The 12,500-nt window shown below is 33.4% G+C and overlaps 1 protein-coding gene and 2 long non-coding RNA genes across 13 annotated transcripts in view; 1 reads left to right on the forward strand and 2 right to left on the reverse strand.

Moving 5' to 3' along the window:
* The window catches only part of epha8 (eph receptor A8), a 336,681-nt gene that overhangs the window by 166,396 nt on the left and 157,785 nt on the right, over window positions 1–12,500 (forward strand). For 7 of the 11 annotated variants that reach the window (XM_087274196.1, XM_087274200.1, XM_087274193.1 and 4 more), the window contains one exon: window positions 7,573–7,873. In XM_087274196.1, coding sequence (XP_087130322.1) covers window positions 7,786–7,873 — 88 coding nt within the window. In that variant the 5' untranslated portion in view covers window positions 7,573–7,785. The remainder of the gene's footprint in view (window positions 1–7,572; window positions 7,874–12,500) is intronic. The other 4 variants (XM_087274198.1, XM_087274202.1, XM_087274194.1 and 1 more) reach the window with 1 other exon arrangement.
* The window catches only part of LOC147841877 (uncharacterized), a 174,321-nt gene that overhangs the window by 103,229 nt on the left and 58,592 nt on the right, over window positions 1–12,500 (reverse strand). The window lies entirely within an intron of this gene.
* LOC147841878 (uncharacterized) overlaps window positions 7,607–12,500 on the reverse strand; it is a 9,461-nt gene continuing 4,567 nt past the window's right edge. Inside the window, exons 2-3 of the long non-coding RNA XR_015503048.1 lie at window positions 9,377–10,915; window positions 7,607–8,736 (exon numbers count right to left, since the gene is read on the reverse strand). This is a non-coding gene — a long non-coding RNA (uncharacterized LOC147841878). The remainder of the gene's footprint in view (window positions 8,737–9,376; window positions 10,916–12,500) is intronic.

Raw genomic sequence — 12,500 nt, forward strand, 5'->3', positions numbered from 1 at the left:
CGAGCCCGTTCTGTTCTCGCGTAAATCCACCAGAGGTCGCTGTCAAACGACCATCTGTCTGACTGACTACATGATTGACTGGGCAACCAGCCAATCGTCTGACCCACCCTCCTCCTTTGCTGAACCCAACCAATTTTACAGATTGACCTGCCCACCCACTTACTTCCCTAAACCCAACCAACAATTTAAAAACCCCCATCCAGAAAAAGAAAAGTCAGATTTTTTACGATGTTTTCGGATTTTACCACATTCTCACCCGGTTATGGACTTGCTCACTTTATTTTTTGGATTCTGTTTTTGTCTGATCTGATTTCTGGAACCGCTCTTCCCCGGACTCGAACCAGGTCGTTGTGGTCAGCTCCTTGCTGCGTCTCAAGTTCACCGACGTACACAATGAGCTAACTGGACAAACTGGTTGCAGTGGGAAAGCCCTCCACATGGAGGTAAGCGGTCAGATGGTAAATGCGAAAAGGAACGACGTCATACCGCCCCGTAGCAGTCGCTTAAAAAATGAAATGCAGCTATACGTACCTCCGGCTTCATAATTCGCAGTTGCAACAAAAGTGTAGGTTGTGCAAGGATTGTAGGCTTAATGTCAGTATTGTTTACCCCTTTGTGATGAGACATGAGTGACGTACGGTGAGGTTTGTTGCTGGTGAGACACTGACTCTTCTAAAGTCAGATTTATAAACACATCCACTCAATATATTTGCCAACTACCGATTGTGTTTTATATCTCATATCAGCATTATTTCAATACACATAGCAGATACATATTGGGCCAAGGAAGAATGTAAAATGTATAGCGATTAAATATGTCTCCCAAAAAAAACACCCAGCTGGATGCTACAGTGTCCAGACAGCCTATAACAAGTGACACACAGCACCACGGATACGCACACTACTGTCTTTGCTCACTCACACGCTCTTTCTCTCTCTCTGTCTCGGGAACGCTATATTGGTAGACCGCCCGCTCCCGTTCAAATTACACCAGAGTTACCGACCACTTCTACATTTTATTCTGAAATTTATTCCCGCTCCACAAGATATCCGGTCGGGTCCCGCAGCTCCAGCTGTACCATGTGAATGCAGACCTCTACTGTAGACAATCAAAAAAATATATAGCTTAAAGAGGCTAATAAAATTGATCTTAAAAAAATAAATACAGCTTTTATTCTAGCCAAAATTTAACAAATAAGACTTATTCCAGAAGAAAATGTATTGTATGAAATACTGTGACAAAACTCTGTTAAATATCATTTGGGAAATATAAAAAATAAATAAATAAATAAATAAATAAATAAATAAATAAATAAATTACTGGAGGGCGAATCATTTTGACTTCAATTATAATTCTGGTCACACTTTATTTTACTATACAGTTAACACTATTAACATACGATTAACTAAGACCTTTAGCTCAATAAACTACTGATTAGCTGCAAGGTAGTAGTTGGGATGTAAAATAAGATCATACTTTATAAACACTAATAAATGTTAATATATTAATAATACTAAGCTAATAAGCCAGTAGTAAACTTAATTGTTACTTAAACTAAAGTGTTTGCATAATTCAGCTTATAGAGTGCAATCGTGAGATAGAAGTAGATTTTTAAGGAGAACATATAAACTTTTAAACCAAGAAGGTGTTAAATGATCTTTTGTTGAAGTCATCCTTTCGCATTGTTGGAACAGTTCAAGCGTGGAACAGCTGAATTGGTGCAGTAAAACTACACTACCCATGATGCTGTACAGAAAAGTCCACCAATCAGAGTCGCAGTGAGCAACAAAAATGTTTTTTTAAGTAAAGTTTTTGAAGTTTTGGACGATTCATCCCTTAGAGCTTAAAACACCCTATAATGTATTGTAAGCACATAATAGTTTAAACCGCATAAAATGAGATCCTCCATATTTTACCCACACTTGGGTTTAACAGCCCAGCATTTTAAAACAATTAATTAATTAGTTATTTAATTAATTAGTCTGTCAGGTTTGTGACCCTCAAACATGTAAATTGTCCTACATAAAATCTTACATCTTTACAATCTTAATCTTAAACATTTCATTATGAATTATTTATGTATTTTCCTTATTCACTTATTTTATTTTACTTTATTTGATTTATTTTTTCTTCAAGTACAAGTGCAAAAATGCCCAATGACAAAGGATTGAAAAATTATGCATTTAAGTATTTGTTATCATTTCAAAACACTTGATGATGTGATCTAGACAATATCCATTTTGACAGTATTTTTCCAAAAGTAAAACTAAATTGGCTGTAATGTATGTGTGTGAATGAGTGTGTTTGGATGATTCCCAGTACTGGGTTGCAGATGAAAGGGCATCCCCTTGTAAAACATATGCTGGATAAGTTGGCGGTTACGCTGTGGCGACCCCTTATGAATAAAGGGACTAAGTCGTAGGTAAATGAATAATAATAATTATATAAATAATAATTAATATAATAATATTGATAATTATTATTATTTATTTTTGTATTTTTATAATTTTTTTGTATTTACAAATACACATTACATAGAGGTTCATTTAAAGCAGTATAAAATTGTTTCTGTGGATTTCATGTTTGTTAATGATTTAATAAATGTTAAACAGTGTAAACCTTTAAATCATTTTTAACTTTCGAGAATAATAACCTATGCATGAATACACTGCAAATTTGGTACTGTAGAGTGTGGACAGAGAACTTTTCCGTGGCATAAAAGTTTGTGTCATTTCAGCAGAAATCTGAAATTGGTTATGTAAAATGCGTTGATGCAGTATTCTGTTGTGTGAAATGGAGATCATTCTATGGATTAACTTGAATCAATGTCAGGAAAGCAAATACTGACTCCAGTTTAGAGATTGGAGGTCTTACTGAATCAGATATTTGGCTTGAGAAGAGAAGCTGATACACTCCAAAATAAATAAATTCATTAAAATTACATTTGCTGCTTGTTTCAATTAATTATTTAAAATGAGCTCAAACAACACAATGCTTGAGGTTTTTTTTGGCCAACTTAATTGTTTTATGTTCAATCCACTTAAATTTGTGAAACTAATATGTTTATGCAATGTAAAAAAAAGAGGCTGGCTTCCACAAAATTCCTTCATATATATGTAACACAAATCAATTAATTTAACTTAATAGTTTTTACACATTTAAGTGGATCTGTCACGTCTGACATGTGGTGCAGGGAGAGAAAACAATTGTGAGAATCCAAAGGCAGTCTTTCCGGGTTTATTGATAACTCCAATTAAAACATATACAAAACAAGGACAGGGAGAACAGTCAGACATTCTGGAAGTAACCTAAACGACTGACAACAAATGGCTTAACCGAGGCATATACAAGTGCAAACAATTAGGTTAAACAATATGACAACCCAGGCTCATTCTGATTATGTACCCCTATATACATTTCTGGAAAGAGCAAAATACATCCCAGTAGCTACTTTTTTTTATTTATTTGCAGTTTTTGCTTTCGCAAATCCACCAGAGGCCACTGTGTATGCTCTTTCAAACCCAAAATTTCTCTCGTGAGTACCATTCGCGCCTGCTGTTCTAGTGGAAATCCACCAGAGGCCGCTGTTGACTGACTAACTGACCGATCGACTGACCCAACCTCCTACTTTCCTAAACCTATCTTATAGTGTTTTAAAAAGCACAGATTGGCCAGCAAGCACCCCCGTACTTTCGCGGTCAACTCCACTACGCATCTCAGGTCTGCCAATGTATGCGGCGAGCCACTGGGCAAACTGGTAAAAGTGGAAAAGCAGTCTATATGGAGGTAAGCAGTCAGCTGGTAAGGGAGAAAAGGAACTGTGTTATACCCCATTGTAGCGTTAATTTTAAAGATTAAATGCAGCCATACGCACAACTGAATACATATTTCGTGATCTCCAGAAGTATAGGGCTATGTTTTCAGAATAAGCCCGTGTTGCAACATGATGAGACAAAGTAACTAAGGTAATTAACCAGAAAGCTCTAAATGAAAGGGCAAGACAGATAAAAACATTGAACTGAAGGAAACACTGGGACCGTTACAGGATCAAACCTAAAAAAATGTTGTCCCCTCCAAAATTTAAGAATTGAAATGTTTCAACTCATTTTAAGTAAGTTGTTTAAACAAGCTACAAAAGCCTTTTCTGTGTAGGATTTTACTAAAATATAATAATAAAAATTAACAAAATTATTTCATCTTGTCTCAACACAAAAATAAGTTGTGTGGAACCCAGCATTTTTGTACAGTGTATGCAGACATCATTTTATCTGTGCCTGAAGCACTTAATCAGAAAATCCATCAGACGATGGCGACCGAGGTAGTCTCTTGTTCATAAATAATAACACACTGATCTGAAATTGAATGTCCTGCTTTTTTATCTGCTAATATGAGGGAGGACGAATATTTAATAAACATATCTGATGCACTGCATGTTCTGCTGGGGAAAATGTGAGGTTGTAAAGACTAATACAGAATTATGACGTCAACAGTACACTTATGCTTTATAGTAATAAATATGTAATATTTTCATTAGATCTACAATATTATCTCTCGGTATTGCTGAACATTAATGAGGCTCCTATTTTACAAGATACAAGTCTTTGGTGTCTCCGGGATGTGTCTGTTAAGTTTCAGCTCAAAATACCCATCAGATTATTTATTGTAGCCTGCTGAATATGTGAATTTTGAGCTAAGAAGACATTTTTGTTGCCTGTGCCTTTAAATGCAAACAAGCTGGTTCTCCCTGCCCACTGTTATGTCAGATAAACAGCAGTCAGTGAGAGAAACGGACACAGATGATGCAAAGATCCAGTTTATTAAAATACTAAGTAGGGTTATTTGATGTTTTTGTTGTCGAGATTATTAGATTGTGCGCCCCATTAGTTAACAGTTAATTTTAATAGTAGATGCCTTGCTCTGTTCTATTAATAATATGGAATTATGGAATTAATTAAGTTAATATATATATGCTGTCTGTTGTAATAATAAATAAATTTATTAATAATAAATAATAATAATAATTATAATAGTATTAAAGATTTTGCCCAATTTCAAGTACATTTAGGTTTGAACCGTTATTAGTTTCAGAATTTTAATAATTTAAATGCAATTTTTTTCAAAATTTGTGTAATGTAGACAATATCCATTTTGACAGTATATTTCCATTATTTTATTTTGTTTTATTTTAAATAAAATATTTTATAATAATATGAAATATTTTATTTAATTATATTTTCAAATATTAAATTTTTTTAAGCTGTTTAAACAGAACTGTGTGTAGGTATAGTGTGTCCACGGTCATATTGGGGTGATATAAACACAATAAAACTTACTTTTTTATTTTCTGACGTTAAAATTGGATACAAATCCCTCCCATTTTGAGGTTGACCGCAATGCGACATTGGAGTGCGGTTTCCCCACCCACCAAATTAATTGACAGCCTCATATTAACATGTCTCCGTAGTAATGCATATAATCATATCAACAAAACAGGACGTGTGCGAAGCAACCAAGATTAAAAGATCTGTTCAGCTATCTGTGATTGTCAGTCATCATCAAATGTGATCAAGTCAAAATGTTTTTAAAACAGTGCGTTTTTGTATTAAAGATGGTGCAAATATCTGTAATTCATCACCACAGCCATGTGTCAGTACAATTATAAAAGAAAAAACTTCAATACCGATTTGTGGACGTTAAATCAGGTTTATTTTGTACATTAACATAACGGATATCCATACAGCAGTTGATATTTACGTGCATCCTGTCACATTTTTCAATTCAATTCAGCTTTATTTGTATAGCGCTTTTACAACGTAGATTGTGTCAAAGCAGCATCACATAAATGGTTATAATAATTGAAACAGAGTAGTTCAGTTTTTAAGTTAAGTGTTAAGTTCAGCTCAGCTCAATTTAGTGTGGTTTAAAATCCTTACTGAGAGTTCAAACACTGAAGAGCAAATTCATCGATGGGTAGCTTCACCGATCCCAAACCATGCAAGCTAGAAGCGACAGCGGAGAGGGAAAAAAAAACAACTTCACCGATAGGCGAGTTAAGAAAAAAAAGGTTGAGAGAAACCACACAGTATGTGTGTGTGTGTGTGTGTGCGTGAACTTTGTTACGACATTATGTGTGACTCATCGAAAGGCTTCAATTAACTCCACAACAAATACATCAAATAATCATTGGGAAAGTTCTTACAAATTCCCCCAGTTTCTCTGGTCTAGAACCACCACTGACTATAACATGTCAGGGGGGATCATGAAAGGAACATTCAAAAAGCAACTCAAGTAAACACCTTGATCATATTATTGTCTTATTCAGATTAAGGCAAGTCATTAGATTAGTGATAACCATGTAAACAGTCACAAGCCCCAATCTTAGAAAAAAGGAGTTCAGTATTTTGATGACAGCCTTTCCACAGGTTAGCAGTAAGCTAATGTAATTTCATAATGCACATCTTCAATTCATGCTAACAAATGATCAAAGGAAATATATTAATGTAATTCTAACATATAAAATATGAAGTGATGTTTACTTTAAACCTAATTATATTGTTCTATTAAAATGATTTTTAAAAGATTTTGTCAAATAAATGATTTTTCTAGAGTCATTCACCATAATTTTGTGGCTCAAAAGTATTGGTTTAGGCACCGTTTTAGCACTGGTACCATTTTAAAAGTACTGATTTAGCACCGGTACCGAAATAACCCCAAATAATACCCAACCCTATCTGCAGAGCAGGAACCTGCTGAAAAACAACATTCATGCTAAGTCAGGCACGATTATCTTTTAATCTTTTCCTGTTTAAAAATTATAATTAAAATAAATAAATAATTTTCATTGAACTAAAATATCTTTTGGTGTTAATATTTAAATCAATAACATAAAAAAACAGCATTAATAATAATAATGCCATAAATCACATGCCTAGAAATATAATCTCATTCATTCATTCATTCATTTTCTTGTCGGCTTAGTCCCTTTATTAATCCGGGGTCGCCACAGCGGAATGAACCGCCAACTTATCCAGCAAGTTTTTACGCAGCGGATGCCCTTCCAGCCACAACCCATCTCTGGGAAACATCTACACACACATTCACACACACTACGGACAATTTAGCCTACCCAATTCACCTGTACCGCATGTCTTTGGACTGTGGGGGAAACCAAAGCACCCGGAGGAAACCCACGCGAACGCAGGGAGAACATTCAAACTCCACACAGAAACGCCAACTGAGTCGAGGCTCGAACCAGTGACCCAGCCACCTTCTTGTGTGAGGCGACAGCACTACCTACTGCGCCACTGCTTCGCCCAAATATAACCTCACTTAATACAAAAGAGAATTTTTTTATTAAATAAATATATTATTTTCTAATTTAATATCATCAAAGTAAATTACTGTATCCCATTGTAATTTCTGTGCACAATCATTTCAGTTTTAATATTTCACACAATTAATCAATAAACATCTTGCAATATGATCTCGCTTAACACACAGGGGAAGCGCTCATGCACAGTAAAATTGCATATTTCATATGCTGCCTTCTCATTGGCCGCTCTTTGTGACAGGCAGCTGTGGACACGCCCCCGTGCTGCGCCTGGTGGTGTTGCATGTGCGCGAGTGCAGTCGGCAGTTTTGAAAGCAGTTCCTGATAGAGAGACTATCGCTCCGCTTCTACACTGGCAGAGCAGAAGAAAGAGAGAGAGCGAGGGAGAGGGGAGAGCGAGAGAGAGAGAGAGAGAGAGAGGTTTCTCCCCGAGCGCCGGGTCCACATTTGCACGATGGCATCAGATCCAGGGCTGCTGCCCCTCTTAGTGTGGACTATATCAATGCAGGTCCTGGGATCCAGAGGAACATCCAATAATGAAGGTAAGAGTGTGTGTGTGTGCGTGTGTGTGTATCGTATGGATGGGGATCTGTGCTGTCTTCTTTATACAGTACATGACAGCCTGATGTACACATATAAATATTCATAGATGTGACCGGAGCCGGAGACTGAGAAGTACATCAAAAACTCTTGGAATTTGAGCTTAAAGTTAATCTGAGCAGGTTTCTTATTCTGTCTGCTAAACTAATATTCTTATAGCATCATATTTTTGGTTATAGCTGTTAGATGAACGTGATGAAACGCAGAGACAGGCTTTAAAACTAAAGTCGACTCTATCTTTAATGGAGGCAGATTTGTGGTTATTAGGGCAAGGATGTTTTTATAGTAATGTATATTAGTAACTATTAGATAGTTTCTTATTCTGTCTTCCTAACTATAATTCCCATATCGTTATAGGCTGTATTATTTTGTTACAGCTGTGAGATAAATATTATGAACAACAGTAAAAAAAAGCAATAAAACTGAAGTCGAGTATATCATAAAGGGATTTGTGGATACAGGTAGATTTCTGGTTATTAGGGCAAGGATGTTTTTCAGAAACATCTATTGTTTGTGTATAATAACTATTAGAATTTGAGCTTAAAGTCAATTATTGCCTTCCTAAGTTAAATTCTTATATCTTTAGATTAGATTTTGTTATAGCTGTGAGATAAATATATTAAAACAACAACGGCATACAGTAAAATTAAAGTTGAGTATATCAATAACAGATCTGCAGATGAAGCTAGATTTATTGTTAATAGGGCAAGGATGTCTTTTTTTAATATAAATGTATATTAGTAAATATTAGAATTTGAGCTTAAACTTATTCTGTCTTACTAAGTTAAATTCTTATGTTGTTAGGCTATTTTCTTTTTGTTATAGCTGTGATTAATATAATAAAACAACAACGGTATACAGTGAAACAAAAGTTGACTGTCATGAACAGATCTGCAGATAAAGCTAGATTTGTGGTTATAAGAGCAAGGGTATTTTTTTATAGAAATGTATATTAGTAACTTAGATTTTGTTTCTTATTCTGTCTTCTTAACTACAATTCTTATATTGTTATAGGTTGTATTTTTTGTTGCAACCGTGAGATAAATATAATAAAACAACAATGACATAAGAGTAGAACAAAAGCTGAGTATATCATAAATGGATTTATGGATAAAGGTAGATTTTTGGTTATTAGAGCAAGGATACTTTTCAGAAACATATATTGTTTGTGTATAATAACTATTAGAATTTGAGCTTAAAGTCAATTATTGCCTTCCTAAGTTAAATTCTTATATCTTTAGATTAGATTTTGTTATAGCTGTGAGATAAAAATATTAAAACAACAACAATAACATACAATACAACTAAAGTCGATTATATCATGAATAGTTTTGCAGATAAAGGTAGATGTATGGTTATTACTGCAAGGATATTAGTGACTATTAGAATTTGAGCTTAAAGTTAATTATTCTGTCTTACTAAGTTAAATTCTTCTGTTGTTAGACTATTTTCTTTTTGTTATAGCTGTGATTAATATAATAAAACAACAACGGCATACAGTGAATCAAAAGTTGACTGTCATGAACAGATCTGCAGATAAAGCTAGATTTGTAGTTATAAGAGCAAGGGTATTTTTTTTTTATAGAAATGTATATTAGTAACTGTTAGAATTTGTTTCTTATTCTGTCTTCTTAACTACAATTCTTATATTGTTGTAGGCTGTATTTTTTTGTTACAGCTGTGAGATAAATATAATAAAACAACAATGACATAGAGTAGAACAAAAGCTGAGTATATCATAAATGGATTCATGGATAAAGGTAGATTTTTGGTTATTAGGGCAAGGATGTTTTTCAGAAACATCTATTGTTTGTGTATAATAACTATTAGAATTTGAGCTTAAAGTCAATTATTGCCTTCCTAAGTTAAATTCTTATATCTTTAGATTAGATTTTGTTATAGCTGTGAGATAAAAATATTAAAACAACAACAATAACATACAATACAACTAAAGTCGAGTATATCATGAATAGTTTTGCAGATAAAGGTAGATGTATGGTTATTACTGCAAGGATATTAGTGACTATTAGAATTTGAGCTTAAAGTTAATTATTCTGTCTTACTAAGTTAAATTCTTATGTTGTTAGACTATTTTCTTTTTGTTATAGCTGTGATTAATATAATAAAACAACAACGGCATACAGTGAATCAAAAGTTGACCGTCATGAACAGATCTGCAGATAAAGCTAGATGTGTGGTTATAAGAGCAAGGGTATTTTTTTAAAGAAATGTATATTAGTAACTGTTAGAATTTGTTTCTTATTCTGTCTTCTTAACTAAAATTCTCCTATCGTTTTAGGCTATATTTTTTCTTATAGTTGTGAGATGAATATAATAAAACAACAATGACATAGAGTAAAACAAAAGTCGAGTATATTGTTTGTGTATAATAACCATTAGAATTTGAGCTTAAAGTCAATTATTGCAGTTTCTTATTTGCAGTTTCTAACTATAATTCTGGTGGTTCATTCCGCTGGGGCGACCCAGGATTAATAAAGGGATTAAGGCAAAAAAAAAAATAATAAATGAACTATAATTCTTATATCAATATAGGTTATATTTCTGTTATAGCTGTGAGATAAATATAATAAAACAACGATATACAGTAAAACTAAAGTCGAGTCTATCATGAATGGATCTGCAGATAAAGCTAGATTCATAGTTATTAGGGTAAGGATATTTCTCATTAAAATATCTCAATCACTATTAGAATTTGAGCTTAAAGTCAATTATTGTAGTTCTAACTAAAATTCTTGTATCGTTAGGCTGGATGTTTGTTTATGCTGTGAGTTAAATATAATAAACAACAACGACACAGTAAAACTGAAGTCGAGTATATCATGAACAGATTTGCAGATAAAGGTAGATTTATCGCCACAGCGGAATGAACCGCCATCTTATCCAGCATGTTTTTACGCAGCGAATGCCCTTCCAGCTGCAACCCATCTCTGGGAAACATCCACAATCACACACACACTTATACACTACGGACAATTTAGCCTTCTCAATTCACCTGTACTGCATGTCTTTGGACTGTGGGGGAAACCGGAGCACCCAGAGGAAACTCACGCAAATGCAGGGAGAACATGCAAACTCCACACAGAAACGCCAACTGAGCCGAGGTTCTAACCAGCGACCTTCTTGCTGTGAGGCGACCGCACTACCTGCTGCGCCACTACGTCGCAACCTGTGACACACAGTAAAACAAAAGTTGACTATATCATGAATGGATTTGCAGATAAAGGTAAATTTATGGTTATTAGGACAATCTTTTTTTAAAATTAAAAAGTACATTAATAACTATTAGATTTTGAGCTTAAACTCAATTATTGCAGTTTTTTATTATGTCTTTCTCACTAAAATTCAAATTTTTGGATTAAATTTTTGTTATAGCTTTACAGTAAAACAAAAGTTGAATATGTTATGGATGGATTTATGAATAAAGGTAGATTTTTGGTTATTTGGGCAAGGATATTTTACATAAAAATGTATATTAGTTACTATATACATTTGAGCTTAAAGTCAATTGTAGTAACTAAAATTCTTATATTGTTTGTTTATATATATATATATATATATATATAATAATTTATATACATATATAATAAAACAACAATGACGTACAGTAAAACAAAAGACTTAGTTTACTATGAATGCATTTGCAGATAAAGGTAGATTTGGGGTTATTAGGGCAAGAATATCTTTCATAAAAATGTATATTAGTAACTATTATAATTTGTTTCTTATTCTGTCTTCCCAGCTACAATTCTTATATAGGCTATATTTTTGTTATAGCTGTGACATTAATATAATAAAACAACAACGACATACAGTAAAACTAAAGTCGAGGGTATCATGAACACATCAGCAGATGATGCTAGATTCATGGTTATTAGGGCAAAGATATTTTTCATAAAAACATACATCAATAACTATTAGAATTTGAGCTTAAAGTCATTTATTTGCAGTTCCTAACTATAAATCTTATATCTTTATAGGCTATAACTTTGGTATAGCTGTGAGACAAATGTAATAAAACAACAACGATATACAGTAAAACTAAAGTCCAGTATATTATGAATTGATTTGTGGATAAAAGCTAGATGTATGATAATTAGGGCAAGGTGATTTTTTCATAATAATGTGTACTGGAGACTATTAGAATTAGAGCTTGAGGTCAATTATTGCAGCTTCCTATTTGCAGTTCCTAAAGAAAAATTCTTATGTTATTGGAGTTTCTGAGATAAATATAATAAAGTGAGGATATTTTACATAAACAGATTTGCAGATAAAGGTAGATGTATGGTTATTAGGGAAAGGATATTTTTCACAAACATCTATTGTTTGTTTATAATAACTGTTAGAATTTGAGCTTAAAGCCAATTATTTTATTCCTGACTAAAATTCTCACATCGTTATAGTTTAGTTATTGCTGAGACATTAATATAATAAAACAACAGTGACATACAGTAAAACAAAAGTTGAGTGTGTCATGAATGGATTTGCAGATAAAGCTGGATTTGTGGTTATTAGGGCAAAGATATTTTTGATTAAAATGTATATTAGTAA

This window comes from Danio rerio, chromosome 11 (genome assembly GCF_052040795.2).
Source record: "Danio rerio strain M-AB ecotype USA chromosome 11, GRCz13ab, whole genome shotgun sequence".
Taxonomy (NCBI): Eukaryota; Metazoa; Chordata; class Actinopteri; order Cypriniformes; family Danionidae; genus Danio; species Danio rerio.